The sequence below is a fragment of the Pseudophryne corroboree genome, chromosome 3 (genome assembly GCF_028390025.1).
Source record: "Pseudophryne corroboree isolate aPseCor3 chromosome 3, aPseCor3.hap2, whole genome shotgun sequence".
In the NCBI taxonomy this organism is placed as follows: Eukaryota; Metazoa; Chordata; class Amphibia; order Anura; family Myobatrachidae; genus Pseudophryne; species Pseudophryne corroboree.
Genome location: NC_086446.1, coordinates 196,249,982 through 196,266,652, shown reverse-complemented (window position 1 = coordinate 196,266,652; position 16,671 = coordinate 196,249,982). Strand labels below are relative to the sequence as shown.

General features: G+C 44.1%; 1 protein-coding gene across 3 annotated transcripts in view; it reads right to left on the bottom strand.

Moving 5' to 3' along the window:
• Positions 1-3,327: 3,327 nt before the first annotated feature.
• LOC135055108 (DPY30 domain-containing protein 1-like) overlaps positions 3,328-16,671 on the bottom strand; it is a 92,655-nt gene continuing 79,311 nt past the window's right edge. For 2 of the 3 annotated variants that reach the window (XM_063958762.1, XM_063958763.1), the window contains exons 2-5: positions 12,756-12,924; positions 11,078-11,197; positions 7,467-7,577; positions 3,328-4,217 (exon numbers count right to left, since the gene is read on the bottom strand). In XM_063958762.1, the coding sequence (XP_063814832.1) occupies positions 3,903-4,217; positions 7,467-7,577; positions 11,078-11,197; positions 12,756-12,902 (693 nt within the window). In that variant the 5' untranslated portion in view covers positions 12,903-12,924 and the 3' untranslated portion in view covers positions 3,328-3,902. Of the gene's footprint in view, positions 4,218-7,466; positions 7,578-11,077; positions 11,198-12,755; positions 12,925-13,952; positions 14,057-16,671 lie in introns of those variants that run through there. The other variant, XM_063958761.1, reaches the window with a different exon arrangement.

The following is a 16,671-nucleotide window of genomic DNA, read 5'->3' as shown; positions in this document are numbered from 1 at the left end:
TTGCTAAGCTTAGAGCATTATAAATTGCCCTTAGCTCCAGTATATTTATGTGGAGAAAAGTCTCCAGACTTAATCACACTCCCTGGAAATTTTTTCCCTGTGTGACTGCTCCCCAGCCTCTCAGGCTGGCCTCCGTGGTCACCAGCATCCAATCCTGAATGCCGAATCTGCGGCCCTCTAGAAGATGAGCACTCTGTAACCACCACAGGAGAGACACCCTTGTCCTTGGAGATAGGGTTATCCGCTGATGCATCTGAAGATGCGATCCGGACCATTTGTCCAGCAGATCCCACTGAAAAGTTCTTGCGTGGAATCTGCCGAATGGAATCGCTTCGTAATAAGCCACCATTTTTCCCAGGACTCTTGTGCAATGATGCACTGACACTTTTCCTGGTTTTAGGAGGTTCCTGACTAGCTCGGATAACTCCCTGGCTTTCTCCTCCGGGAGAAACACCTTTTTCTGGACTGTGTCCAGTCCCTAGGAACAGCAGACGTGTCGTCGGAAACAACTGCGGTTTTGGAATATTTAGAATCCACCCGTGCTGTCGTAGAACTACTTGAGATAGTGCTACTCCGACCTCCAACTGTTCTCTGGACCTTGCTCTTATCAGGAGGTCGTCCATTTTCTTCGAAGAAGAATCATCATTTCGGGCATTACCTTGGTAAAGACCCGGAGTGCCGTGGACAATCCAAACGGCAGCGTCTGAAACTGATAGTGACAGTTCTGTACCACGAACCTGAGATACCCTTGGTGAGAAGGGCAAATTGGGACATGGAGGTAAGCATCCCTGATGTCCCGGGACACCATATAGTCCCCTTCTTCCTGGTTCACTATCACTGCTCTGAGTGACTCCATCTTGATTTGAACCTTTGTAAGTGTTAAAATATTTCAGATTTAGAATAGGTCTCACCGAGCCTTCTGGTTTCAGTACCACAATATAGTGTGGAATAATACCCCTTTCCTTGTTGTAGGAGGGGTACTTTGATTATCACCTGCTGGGAATACAGCTTGTGAATTGTTTCCAATACTGCCTCCATGTCGGAGGCAGACGTTGGTAAAGCAGACTTCAGGAACCTGCGAGGGGAAACGTCTCGACTTTCCAATCTGTACCCCTGGGATACTACTTGTAGGATCCAGGGGTCCTGTACGGCCCCAGCGTCATGCTGAGAACTTGGCAGAAGCGGTGGAAGGCTTCTGTTCCTGGGAATGGGCTGCCTGCTGCTGTCTTCTTCCCTTTCCTCTATCCCTGGGCAGATATGCTTATGGGGACGAAAGGACTGAGGCTGAAAAGACGGTGTCTTTTTCTGCATAGATGTGACTTAGGGTAAAAACGGTGGATTTCCCAGCAGTTGCCGTGGCCACCAGGTCCGATGGACCGACCCCCAAATAACTCCTCCCCTTTATACGGCAATACATCTTTGTGCCGTTTGGAATCTGCATCACCTGACCACTGTCGTGTCCATAAACATCTTTTGGCAGATATGGACATCGCACTTACTCTTGATGCCAGAGTGCAAATATCCCTCTGTGCATCTCGCATATATAGAAATGCATTCTTTAAATGCTCTATAGTAAATAAAATACTGTCCCTGTCAAGGGTATCAATATTTTCAGTCAGGGAATCCGACCAAGCCACCCCCGCGCTGCACATCCAGGCTGAGGCGATTGCTGGTCGCAGTATAACACCAGTATGTGTGTATATACTTTTTAGGATATTTTCCAGCCTCCTATCAGCTGGCTCCTTGAGGGCGGCCGTATCTGGAGACGGTACCGCCACTTGTTTTGATAAGCGTGTGAGCGCCTTATCCACCCTAAGGGGTGTTTCCCAACGCGCCCTAACTTCTGGCGGGAAAGGGTATACCGCCAATAATTTTCTATCGGGGGAACCCCGCGCCTCATCACACACTTCATTAAATTTATCTGATTCAGGAAAAACTATAGGTAGTTTTTCCACACCCCACATAATACCCTTTTTTGTGGTACTTGTAGTATCAGAAATATGTAACACCTCCTTCATTGCCCTTAACAAGTAACGTGTGGCCCTAAAGGAAAATACGTTTGTTTCTTCACCGTCGACACTTGAGTCAGTGTCCGTGTCGACCGACTGAGGTAAAATGGGCATTATAACGTCCCTGGCGGTGTTTTAGACGCCTGGACAGATACTAATATGTTTGCCGGCCGTCTCATGTCGTCAACCGACTTGCAGCGTGTTGACATTATCACGTAATTCCTTAAATAAGCCATCTATTCCGGTGTCGACTCCCTAGAGAGTGACATCACCATTACAGGCAATTTGCTCCGCCTCCCAACATCGTCCTCATACATGTCGACACACACGTACCGACACACAGCACACACACAGGGAATGCTCTGATAGAGGACAGGATCTACTAGCCCTTTGGGGAGACAGAGGGAGAGTTTGCCAGCACACACCAAAAACGCTATAATTATACAGGGACAACCTTTATATAAGTGCTTTTCCCTTATAGCATTTTAATATATGTAGTCATATCGCCAAATCAGTGCCCCCCCTCTCTGTTTTAACCCTGTTTCTGTAGTGCAGTGCAGGGGAGAGCCTGGGAGCCTTCCCACCAGCATTTCTGTGAGGGAAAATGGCGCTGTGTGCTGAGGAGAATAGGCTCCGCCCCCTTTTCGGCGGGCTTCTTCTCCCGTTTTTCTGAGACCTGGCAGGGGTTAAATACATCCATATAGCCCCCAGGGGCTATATGTGATGTATTTTTAGCCAGAATAAGGTACTAACATTGCTGCCCAGGGCGCCCCCCCAGCACCCTGCACCCTCAGTGACCGCTGTTATGAAGTGTGCTGACAACAATGGCGCACAGCTGCAGTGCTGTGCGCTACCTTATGAAGACTGAAAAGTCTTCTGCCGCCGGTTTCTGGACCTCTTCACTTTTCGGCATCTGCAAGGGGGTCGGCGGCGCGGCTCCGGGACGAACCCCAGGGTGAGACCTGTGTTCCGACTCCCTCTGGAGCTAATGGTGTCCAGTAGCCTAAGAAGCCAATCCATCCTGCACGCAGGTGAGTTCACTTCTCTCCCCTAAGTCCCTCGATGCAGTGAGCCTGTTGCCAGCAGGACTCACTGAAAATAAAAAACCTAACAAAACTTTTACTCTAAGCAGCTCTTTAGGAGAGCCACCTAGATTGCACCCTTCTCGGCCGGGCACAAAAATCTAACTGAGGCTTGGAGGAGGGTCATAGGGGGAGGAGCCAGTGCACACCACCTGATCCTAAAGCTTTTACTTTTGTGCCCTGTCTCCTGCGGAGCCGCTGTTCCCCATGGTCCTGACGGAGTCCCCAGCATCCACTAGGACGTTAGAGAAAATATGAAGCGTTAAATAAAGTAAACCTAACCTAATTTTCAAACTAATAAAATAGTAGTCAAAGCATTTATAATCATTTCATGTTGGAAGGAAAGATGATAATTCTCACTACTAGCCAAGTACATCAGTGAGGGTCCCTTGTATTAAATGTTACTTTTTTTTATTTTAAGTCATGGTTTAAATCATTTGAAGAATTGCTAAAAGTAAACTAGTGCATATCTGGCAATGTTCAGAGAGAGATTTATCAAAGCTTGCAGATCGATAAAATGAAGAGAGATAAAGTTACTGGCCAATCAGCTTCTAACTGCTAAGTAACAGGATTTTTGGTTGACACTTTATCTCTGTCCACTTTATCACCCACCAAGCTTTGATATATCTCCCCCAGAATTACATATGAATCATTGAATTAAAGATTTCATACATCTTTTTTTGTCTCCAATATTACTGAACAAGGAGTTGCACACTGAATTTTCCTCCATGTGCACTTAGTGCCTACATTACATTGTGCAACTAACCAATTAACAGTTAAACCAGTTTAGTGCAAACTTAATGCAAGAGGTTCACACTTCTTGATCTCCTGCATGAGGGCTAGGTTCATTGTCCTCCAGCACTTTTTCTTCACTTTGCTCTGTATTTGTGTTGGCTGTATTCAAAGAAAGAGCATCATCTTCTAACTGTACGCCATCACTTTGAGGAACTTCCAAAAGCTCTGCATGCTCCTCGACTGCAACAGTTGGATCAGAGTTTTCTTGGGTATCCATTGCCTCTTTCTTCAGTTGATCTTCATCTGTGTCTTTCACACTCGGTTCCATGTCAAGTGTGTCATCTGAGTCATCAATCCCTAGAGGAACATCCAAGCCCTTCCGTTTCCCACCCTTAGTAGATTTGGAATGAATGAAGTTTAGATTTTATCTTATGTTTGCAAAAAACACAAAGTCATTTTGACTAATCTATGACAGCAGCTCAATAGTCAGTTCTTCAGTTCTATAGGATAGCTTTCATTTATGTACCATTAGCAAACTAATGCCTGATCCAGAGTTGTAAGTATGCTATTACATTTGCAGCTGCGACTTCTCTTGCAGCCTATGGGGGTCATTCCGAGTTGTTTGCTCATTGCCGATTTTCGCTATACTGCGATTAGTCGCTTACTGCGCATGCGCAAGGTTCGCAGAGCGCATGCGCTTAGTTATTTTACACAAAAGTTAGGTATTTTACTCACGGCATAATGAAGCTTTTTCATAGTTCTGGTGATCGTAGTGTGATTGACAGGAAGTGGGTGTTTCTGGGCGGAAACTGGACGTTTTATGGGAGTGTGTGAAAAAACGCTACCGTTTCTGGGAAAAACGCGGGAGTGTCTGAAGAAACGGGGGAGTGTCTGGGCGAACGCTGGGTGTGTTTGTGACGTCAAACCTGGAACGAAACTGACTGAACTGATCACAATGGCTGAGTAAGTCTGGAGCTACTCAGAAACTGCTAAGAAATTTCTATTCGCAATTCTGCTAATCTGTCGTTCGCAATTCTGCTAAGCTAAGATACACTCCCAGAGGGCGGCGGCTTAGCGTGTGCAATGCTGCTAAAAGCAACAAGCGAGCGAACAACTCGGAATGAGGGCCTATGTGCGAGAATATGCTATGGCCTGCCAACAGACTCTCTACCTAAACTAGCGTGCAATGGACTGAGATAATACTGCTATAATCACTGTCCTTATCTGCATTGTGAACGGATCCGCTGGGGGTTGACAACACACCATCACTGAAGCAACATCAGACACACATCGACTCCACGAATAAGTCCTGGGCTGCGGAGTTTAAATATGGCCTACATTACAGTACATCTCTGTGTTTAAATATGGCCTCCGAGATGGCATTTTTTGCGAGTGGGAATGCACACTTGGAACTCCCATTACACACCCAAGGACCAACCTCTTTTTGAGTTCCCTTTCGGTTACCTCCTTGACTCCACCCAGGAACACCCATGGACCACTGTGGTCTTCCCCTGACTTTGTAATTACGGATACTTTGCAAATGCTGTCCCAAACTTAAACTTTGTGCACGCACAGTAACACTTTACCTTGTGTTTCGTGCATGTGCAGTTACAAATAACCACTCAACTGCGAAAACATCAGGATTGTGTACAACTCTGAATCAGACTCTAAGGTGCTGTTGTTTTTCGGCCGATGGTCATTATCACACTATCCAATTATAGGCTGTTTCTATTGGCTTATATGGGATCCAGGATAAGCTCCTGATCCCATGTGTTATCGCGGCTCCGGTGGCTGTTTATCGCAGATTATGCTTTGATAAGTGCTGGTTTATGGGGCTTATTGGACACTCCCTTTCGTCTTATTTATAAAGCGCTTTTTTCTGTGAATGTCTTTAAACTTCACATATCAAGGATACAAATGTCTTGGAGAAAACAACTTGTAAAATGAATGTTAAAGTTAATGTGAAAAATCTGAATGGACACTAAAATATTTACATCATCCACTAAGCTGCACACAAGATAAAAAACAGAACATTTAGGTATTATTTATATGTTTGCATGAAACTTTGGCTGAAGGTATACATTATTACAATCATTACCGTTCCGGATTCCCGCGTTGAGTGCTGCAGCCGTAGAAAACAATCACAGCCAAAATGGCTGACTCGCACGCTCAGTACTGAAATTAGTCTTCGGAACATGGTGGGCGCCATGTTTCTGGAGATCTGCGCATGCGCCGGGGAGAGGACGGGGCCCACCAACGCTCTGCACAAGGGCCCCCTCCTCTGTTAAAACACCCCTGCCATCATGGCTAAATGCTTGTGTAGTGGAAATACAAATTTAAACTATTACAGATTCTTGTTTTATTTAAATTGGGGAGGAAACTTCAGAACTACACTATATGTATGTACTAGTGAGTTGTGGTGAGGCAATGGCTGGTAAGACACTGGCTAGTATCAGAGCCAGATTTACACACACAAACATATATATAATTTGGTAGTGAGTTTTGACGATAAAAATGTTCTGAATAACACAAAGATGATATGAATAATACAAAGATGATATTTATAAGTTATAAAAAAATCTCCTTTGTATTTTTCTAATTATTTCTATGGTTAAAACTCTGGAGTATACTGGAGTATGACAGGGAGGCTCTGCCTATAATGCCTACCATGACCACACGTCACTGGTATGTACACTACGTATGCACTAATGGGTCACACGATTATGCCAGTGCCTTTCGGTTCTCCAGCATGAAAAGATGATGCAGGGAATAGTTTACTGTGGTTACTGACACTCTATAGTACTAATAGTTCACAATGTGCGCTGTGTGCTTTATGTGCCAAAGTGCTGAGCATTTGATCATTTGAGAAAAAAAGGTGACATCATAAGGACTTTCACCAGCAGATGGCAGAGCAGGAGAATCATATAATATGACTACGAAGGTGCTAGTTTCACTGTGGCAAACCTCAGCAGTCAGTACGTAGAGTATGACATAGATTATTTCCATTTCTATATAATCTCCTGCTAGAGCACGCTGCTGTTAATCTTACTGACCTGTGATAATCCTTTCACCATAAAGTCGTTTTAAGAAAGGATTTATATAAAACAAAAAAAATTACATTTTAAGGTAAAGGAAGATAAATACTGTACATGTCCTAATTCCACCGGATGCTCTGAAAATGTTAATAGCAGAAGCTAGGCGGTCGGGAGAATCGGCATCCCGGAATTGAGATGACCAGCGGCAGGAAGGGAAGGGAAGGGGAAAGGGGGGGGGGGGGGTTGAGCGCAACAAAGCCCCCTGCGGGCTCGGTGGCGAGCTGCGCTTGCCACAGGTTCTATTCCCACTCTATGGGTGTTGTGGACACTTACGAGTGGGAATTGTGAGGGGGCGGGATGTAGGTGCCAGTATTGTGACCAGCGGTCTATTGACCGCCGGTCACATAGCTACATCTCATTCAGACATTTTATTAGGTTGATCAAGAAATATATTATATATCTATATGGTGATATATTCCCCACTGTTTAGGATCCTTGAAAAATACTGATCTGGGGCCCACTAGCTACCAGCCTAATACTTTTCTTTTATAATGTAATACAGTTATACTGTCTCCTGCTATAGAAATTCCCTAAAGGATACTTACAGCAGCTGTGAGACTTTCATCGGTCTCTTCCACGGTAGGTAGGTGGGGTGCACCAAACTTTTCTGTAAGCTCTGCAATAGTCTTTTGTGGAGACTCATCTAACATTTTCTTCTGAAACACAGTAATTGACTAGTTACAGCTTATATAAGTAAAGTGTTCTGGTTGCTTTGAGTCTAAAGTAAAAATAACAATGCTGCAAGTGGTTCTTGATATATTTAAAAAGGGAATATGAAGATGCTAGTTGAAAATAAAAAAGTAAAAATAAATGACATAATAAATAAAATAGAACATAAAAAATAAAAATGAAACGTGAGTAAGAAAAAAATCCAGTGTCTACACGATTCTCCCAGTCACAGCTAAATATAGTTAAAATACAGCAAAATACATACATATTAACAGAGACAAAGGGGGGTATTTATCAAAGCTTGGAGATAGAGAAAATTATGAGAGATAAAGTACCAACCAATCAGCTCCTGTCATTTTTCAAACACAGCCTGTAAAATGTAAGGTATTAGTTGACTGGCTAGTACTTTATCTCTCACAATATTATCTCTCCCCGAGCTTTGATAAATACCCCACTATATAACTTAACTGTCTACTGTTTACTATTCATATCATATAAAAATATACAGTTATTAACATTTCTAGATTTCATTAACATCTTGTTTGTGGAAATCCCTTATCCTACAATATAATATTTTTGGAAGCGCCCTGGTTCTGGCTCCTACCGTTACCAAACCAGATAAGCACTCAACTATTTAGCCCACAACATGCAATACTCTACTTATAAAAAACAAACAAACAACTGCTTTACAGCGCCTCTTCGATTAGCAATCAATGTAGTTGGATTCCCCTGATACAATGCGCTACCGTATAAACACAGTGTATATGCTTATGGATAAACGATAAATAAAAATAAAAAATGGCTGCGCAATGTAGCAGGGAAACGATGGAAAACAGAGAACTGACGTGTAGATAAAGGAAGATTTATTATACAATAAAATTAAAACATATGTATAGTATAAAATGATGCAGTAGTATCACTAATTGATACCATGAAATTGTGTAACCGGTTACCCAAATAAATTGACTACATAGTCTATAAGACCAGTAATAAAACTGAAATAGCGGCAATGGTGACGGATAAACAGGTGTGGATATTTAAAACAGGTCCTTCGTATAGATACTGTCCATAATCACATTAAGAAAGCATGAATCAACCGTCCGCTATTTGCAGTGTGCAGGTGTTGCAGTCCCGCAGGTAAAGTAAAAGCTCCCCGTGCTGTTTTGATGAAGTTCAATGAAATTGAGCAAGAAGAATTACCTCTCCCGTGGGCTGGTACAACCGAGCGTCCTCGGTTGGTGTGTCCTGCAGTGCCCACTACGTAGCTGTGCGGAGAGGAAATTTGTGCTGTACCGTTGAACGGATCATTGTGGCTGAAAGCCGCGTAAGGGGAGGAAGGAGGAAGCCTTCGGGAGCTGCAATGCTGGTGTCACTCACGCTCATATGAAGCTCAGTGCTGGTGAGCAGGGTAACTGGTCCAAGGTGTCGGCACTGCAGGACACACCAACCGAGGACGCTCAGTTGTACCAGCCCACGGGAGAGGTAATTCTTCTTGCTCAAGTTCATCGAACTTCATCAAAACAGCACGGGGAGCTTTTACTTTACCTGTGGGACTGTGTGACATACTGGAATGTTAGCAGATATTAGAAAGTTCCAAAAGCCATTTAATTCTTATCAGTGAGTGGGGGAGTTTATGGCCCCAAAACCAGTTCTGGCAGACAATGCCACATGTAGGAGGTTACGACAGGAAGTGTAGGGGGTTTTTAGGACAAGGAAAAGACACAGGCTAGAATTCAGTGTGAGCTAAGGACTGAGATGGAGGGCACAGGCTAGTGTCCAGGAGAAACGCAGTCTGGGGACTGTGGAACAAGCATGGTAAACCACAGTTCCTGGCATTATGGAACAGCATGTAGGTGTTGCTAGGAAGAGCAAGAGATATCCAGATTTGCAGTGTGAGAGCAGCTACAGCATGAACAATCAGTAGAAGAAATAAAGGTGATCCTCACCTTCAGGGGTACCCAAGAAGCAGGACGGGAGGTGTGAGTCTGCGGGAGAGGACGATCTGGGTGAGTGGTAGGAAACCACGTTTGGCGGAAGGCCCCCAGTAACATGTCCATGAGAGATCCTGTTTAGATAGAGCCCCTAGCGAATGGGGGAGAGCACACCGAAATTAATCTCAGTTTGCGGTCGCTGCACTACTGATTCCCAGAGACTGCGCTGGTATGTAATATAATCAATTGTTTATGCTGTTATTGCCATTGAAGCGAATTAAAAGAAATGTAACCTGATGTAACCCATATGAATATTGTGCTGGAGAGGAGAACAATGAGTTAAATGTTATTGTCGTGATAACCCTGTCTGAACTGTGAATAAACTGCTTGCTTATGTGATGAGACGGCCTGGCGTGCAATGCTTTTAAAAACATTGATGGAACTGGCCCTGCCCGGCTATCACAACTGCAACACCTGCACACTGCAAATAGTGGACGGTTGATTCATGCTTTCTTAATGTGATTATGGACAGTATCTATATGAAGGATCTATTTTAAATATCCACACCTGTTTATCCATATGGCATATTATTATTCACTACAATATTTTGTTGTCTCCCTCTGTTTTAGTTATACTGTAGATCAAATCACTTGTTGGCTGAAGATCATGAGAGGAGTAACTGCAGCGTTTACATTTACTGCTGTGATTTATTATTGATTCTAATATTATGTATCATTATAACAACACTGAGTCAAATTTTGATGTTCAAGAGCGCAGTAATGAAAAAATAAAATCTTGCTCAATGACTATACTGTAGTTCTGCACAGAGAATATTTGTCATTCAAGCCAGTCCCCTGCCCCAGTGGTGCTTGCAGTCTAAATTCCCTAACACACAAACATACAAACTATGATCCATTGCAGCCAACTAACCTATGATAATGACTTTGGAGCATGGCAGGAAACCAGTGCACCCAGAGGAGAACATGGGAGGACATACAATCAACAAACAGATATTATTTCTATGTACAATGTACGTACTGTATATGTACAAATATTTACACATACATACATTTCTTTTCATATTGGAATAGCTAGTACAAGTCTTTGCCACAGTTTTGCTATTAGAGAATTCTAAAACTATGGCAGGGCATGCTGAACTGTGTAGTTTCGCAACAGCTGGAGAGCCACAAGTTGGCAAGGCCTGAGCTAGTACTTAAATCATTTTCGTCATTAACAATTCTCTATGGGGTTATCCTATTCCAATAAATTGTTGCTTATCTCCCATAAACACATAGGATCTGCAAAAGGTCGCAGACATATGTATTTTCGCAGCCACGATAGGGGAAAAAAGGACTTCATATCGTGGACTTGGTTTTGCCTGTCTCATCCCCAAGCAAGTGACAGCATCTTGGCCAGTTGGATAGCCCCGGATGAGGTAATTTACCGTGGCTAATAGGATACCGTCCTATGAGTATGTTTTATAGATGAACTAAATTTGATGTGTAGATAATGTAGTAGTGCAGGATGTAGAATATATCAGCCTTGCCAGCTCTCACCTGCTGTTCTTCAATTCTTTTCTGGATCAACATCTCCTCTTCTTTCAATTTTTCAATCGTCTCAAGCTCCTGCCGTGCCTCTTCCTTTTCTATTTCCAGCCCTTCTCTTTCTAAGCGCCTCTTATAAAATAAATGTAAAAAATCAATAATTTAAAAAAAAAAATAGCACAGATAAGCCGTCAGTCGAAATCCCGACTCTGGAAACCAGACACTGCTTGGAATGCCGAAGCCGCCATCTGGAATGAGATCACAATCCCAGCACTGGCATCCCGATAAACGGGATCCCGAACGAGTGACTGCTGGCCCGCAGGAGAGGTAAGCAGCTTGCGAAGTGGGTCAGGTCAGGTTTAGGCTGCAGGGGGAAGGGGGGTCTGGGTTAGGGAGAGGCTGCGGGAAGGGGGGAGGGTTGGGTTTAGGCTCCACCGTGGAGGGTTATGGTAAGGTTGTGGGGGGGGGGGGGGGAGAGGGGGCAGGGTTCGGTTTAAGGTGCGGTAAGGGAGGGTTAGAGTTAGGTGGGCTGGGTTAGAATACTTACCCGACCCCTGGATTCTAACCATCGGGATACCGTCATCAGTATTCTGTCTGCCGGCATCCTGAACGATGGTATTTAAGCCCCAACCCAGCCAAACTTGTTAAAATTACATTTTATTGAGTATATTATAAGCAATTAAAATAAATTAAAGAACAGAATCAGCAGACACAGAACATGTGATCATTATAATAAACCAGTGGTTCCCAAACTGGGTGTCATGGGGCACTTGCAAAGGTGCCAGGGGTTGGTGGTTTAAGACCAATCAAATTATTTATGGTCGTCAGTGTGATAGAAAAATTCAGTGCTGGTGACAGCCAATCATAATATATGTGGACAAACAGAAGAACAGCCCTGTCCACCACCACATAATGGAACATAAGGATGACAAATAAGCACAATTTACTTAATTTAATACTTTTTACTGAATTTCTGAATAAGAAAGTTTGAGCTCTGCCGCATCACGCCCCCGCACTGCCCCTATATTAAGCCACACCCATGCACCACTGTCCGCTGTGCCGAAAGTTGGCAACTATGGCGAATATTATGTAGGCAGTCTGAAGAAACTGGCCGCAGTCACCAGCAAAGAGGTAGTGCAGCAGCTATACACATCACCCAGAGACAAGGCGCAGAGTAAGCCCATCCTCTCTCAGCTGCTTTCCAGTTGTAATGGTGCCCATACACTTATTTGATTATCGGTACTAGCCTTTGATTTTGACCACATCTGTGAGAGAAATCAAAGGATTGTATGCACATTTTAGTACCTTGAGACGCCATGCGCGGGAACGCCGGTCGAATATCGCATCTCAAGATATTATGTGCTGCACTTAATATTTCTCGCATCGCAGTGCGATCGCATGTGGTTTTAAGCCCACATGAGATATATCACACTGCGATGTGCGATGGGCCGCTCCCACTCGGCGGTGACGTGCCCATCACGTGATTACCATGCCATCTATCGCATGGTAATCACTTTGGCTGTTCAGGTGCGATTTCATCGCACCTGAACTGCCAGTGTGATGTCCCGCGATGCCGCGACGTGGGGCATCGCACAAGTGTATGGGGAGCATAAGTCTCTCCTTACTGATCAGCATTTAATGTAGAAGAAATTACAATCCTTTTGAAATGTAAATAGGTGGTTACCATTACCTTTTCATATTCATCCAGATTGCTCCTGTATTTGTATATCCAATGAGCAAGATACTGAATAGGATCCATCGGTCTTTTCTCTGCTACTTCTGCCAGTCCTTCTGCCAGACACTTCCCTAGACATCTCTTCAGATATTCAGAATCCATTCTTCCTCAGGAAATACACCAACTATTTCAGTGAGAGTAATAGAGACATTATTGGCACTATCAGCGTGGAACATGGGTCAGCACTGGGGTAAGCAAAAAAAAAAATTTCATAAAGGGAGTCGGTGGGATCCATGCCTTGGTTCTTATTTACAGATAAGCAAATCCATTTGTTTTAATTGTGAGTACATTTTATGTTGAGAGTTGTTGTAATAAAAAAGTGATTTATTACATTATATTACATTGTGTTTCAGACCATCTGATTCATACCTGCTTAATTGGGACCTCAGAACCATGACCACTCTTTAGTATTCTATCACTTTGTTAACATACTACGCCATATCGATTTGATTTTCCTGTCCTCCACTACAAATCTTCTTACTCTGTGTGGCATATGCAATAGGATCTGAGATGCGGACGATGCCGGACAATCTTGGTTTTTATTTAAAGCGGCAATCATTGTAAATGATCTATCTATCTATCTATCTATCTATCTATCTATCTATCTATCTATCTATCTATCTATCTATCTATCTATCTATCTATCTATCTATCTATCCAAATAGATATACAAATAGAATAAGAAAGTTTGTAGTGATGGACTGGAAAATCAATTAGATAGGTGTCACTCTGAACAAAATTAGTATTCAGATAGAGAGGAACGGCACTCTAAGCAGGAAATGACAGAGCTTGATTAAGATGCTAATAGAGATTGGAAACATTGCTATTTATGTGCAATTTACTAAACTACAGTGTTATAGTTTATGGAAATTTTCCAGCTCAGAGTTTAGAAAAAAATACATATATACTGTAGCTATAAAATACAAGCTCAGTTTTAGGGAGATGCAAAGGGAAATACATGTGCTAGCTACTAATTTTAGGTTTTCCACAGACGAATAAAGTAGGGTCTATCTACTGTATGTAATATATCAAATGTATGCATATACTGTACATAATATTTTTTTTTGCTAAAGCTCCAGAGCTAAAATTTCCAGTCGGTATCATGAACTTGGTACTGCGTATAAGAAACATATATTAGCATCACTAACTTACACTTTTTTGTTGCCCGGTTCCTGCACCCTCAATAATAGCCAAAACGCGTCTCTGGTTTCCTAGCAACTAGTAAGAAACACATGACGATGCATTAGTGCCTTGCGCACCGACAACATAAGACAGCGGCGGCCATTTTTTAAACTGGCATGCTACTGTGTCTCCACTACGTTCAAATAGAATACACAGCTGTATAATAAAAAAATTATGAGTTTCGTCACGTTTCGTTTTCAATGTAAAGCGAGCTAAAATAAACTTTGCATGTTCCTGGAAAGTTCGGCGTTGGCCACCATGTTTTCAGAGACCAATACTTTGGGACAAAGATTTTTACTTTTTTTCCTGCCGCATCTATGTATTGAGTTTGTGTAATACCGCCATCTTGTGGAATGTTAAGGCAACACAAGAAAACGTGATGCCTAGATAATAAAATTATTTTTCTCTATCGTCCTAAGTGGATGCTGGGGTTCCTGAAAGGACCATGGGGAATAGCGGCTCCGCAGGAGACAGGGGCTCCGCAGGAGACAGGGCACAAAAGTAAAGCTTTTACAGGTCAGGTGGTGTGTACTGGCTCCTCCCCCTATGACCCTCCTCCAGACTCCAGTTAGATTTTTGTGCCCGGCCGAGAAGGGTGCAATTCTAGGTGGCTCTCATAAAGAGCTGCTTAGAGAGTTTAGCTTAGGTTTTTTATTTTACAGTGATTCCTGCTGGCAACAGGATCACTGCAACGAGGGACAGAGGGGAGAAGAAGTGAACTCACCTGCGTGCAGGATGGATTGGCTTCTTGGCTACTGGACATGAAGCTCCAGAGGGACGATCACAGGTACAGCCTGGATGGTCACCGGAGCCACGCCGCCGGCCCCCTCACAGATGCTGAAGCAAGAAGAGGTCCAGAATCGGCGGCTGAAGACTCCTGCAGTCTTCTTAAGGTAGCGCACAGCACTGCAGCTGTGCGCCATTTTCCTCTCAGCACACTTCACACGGCAGTCACTGAGGGTGCAGGGCGCTGGGGGGGGGGCGCCCTGGGAGGCAAATGAAAACCTTTAAAAAGGCTAAAAATACCTCACATATAGCCCCAGAGGCTATATGGAGATATTTACCCCTGCCTAAATGTACTAAATAGCGGGAGACGAGCCCGCCGAAAAAGGGGCGGGGCCTATCTCCTCAGCACACGGCGCCATTTTCTGTCACAGCTCCGCTGGTCAGGAAGGCTCCCAGGTCTCTCCCCTGCACTGCACTACAGAAACAGGGTATAACAGAGAGGGGGGGCAAAATAAATGGCAATATATTAATATAAAAGCAGCTATAAGGGAGCACTTAATCATAAGGCTATCCCTGTCATATATAGCGCTTTTTGGTGTGTGCTGGCAGACTCTCCCTCTGTCTCCCCAAAGGGCTAGTGGGTCCTGTCTTCGTATAGAGCATTCCCTGTGTGTCTGCTGTGTGTCGGTACGTGTGTGTCGACATGTATGAGGACGTTATTGGTGTGGAGGCGGAGCAATTGCCAAATATGAGGATGTCACCTCCTAGGGGGTCGACACCAGAATGGATGCCTTTATTTGTGGAATTACGGGATAGCGTCAACTCGCTTAAGCAGTCGTTTGCCGACATGAGGCGGCCGGACACTCAATTAGTGCCTGTCCAGGCGCCTCAAACACCGTCAGGGGCTGTAAAACGTCCCTTGCCTCAGTCGGTCGACACAGACCCAGACACAGGCACTGATTCCGGTGGTGAAGGTGACGAATCAACCGTATTTTCCAGAAGGGCCACACGTTATATGATTTTGGCAATAAAGGAGATGTTACATTTAGCTGATACTACAGGTACCACTAAACAGGGTATTATGTGGGGTGTGAAAAAACTACCAGTAGTTTTTACCGAATCAGAAGAATTAAATGACGTGTGTGATGAAGCGTGGGGTGCCCCGATAAAAAACTGCTAATTTAAAAGAAGTTATTGGCTTTATACCCTTTCCCGCCAGAGGTTAGGGAGCGCTGGGAAACACCTCCTAGGGTGGACAAAGCGCTAACACGCTTATCAAAACAAGTGGCGTTACCCTCTCCTGAGACGGCCGCACTTAAAGATCCATCAGATAGGAGGATGGAAAATATCCAAAAAGGTATACACACATGCAGGTGTTATACTACGACCAGCTATTGCGACTGCCTGGATGTGCAGTGCTGGGGTAGTTTGGTCAGAGTCCCTGATCGAAAATATTGATACCCTGGACAGGGACAATATTTTACTGTCGTTAGAACAAATAAAGGATGCATTTCTTTATATGCGTGATGCACAGAGAGATATCTGCACACTGGCATCACGGGTAAGTGCTATGTCCATTTCGGCCAGAAGAGCTTTATGGACACGACAGTGGACAGGCGATGCGTAGAGGAGTTATTTGGGGTCGGTCTATCGGATTTGGTGGCCACGGCTACGGCCGGGAAATCCACCTTTCTACCTCAAGTCACTCCCCAACAGAAAAAGGCACCGACCTTTCAACCGCAGCCCTTTCGTTCCTTTAAAAATAAGAGAGCAAAGGGCTATTCATATCTGCCACGAGGCAGAGGACGAGGGAAGAGACAGCAACAGGCAGCTCCTTCCCAGGAACAGAAGCCCTCCCCGGCTTCTACAAAAGCCTCAGCATGACGCTGGGGCTTCGCAAGCGGACTCGGGGGCGGTAGGCGGTCGTCTCAAGAATTACAGCGCGCAGTGGGCTCACTCGCAG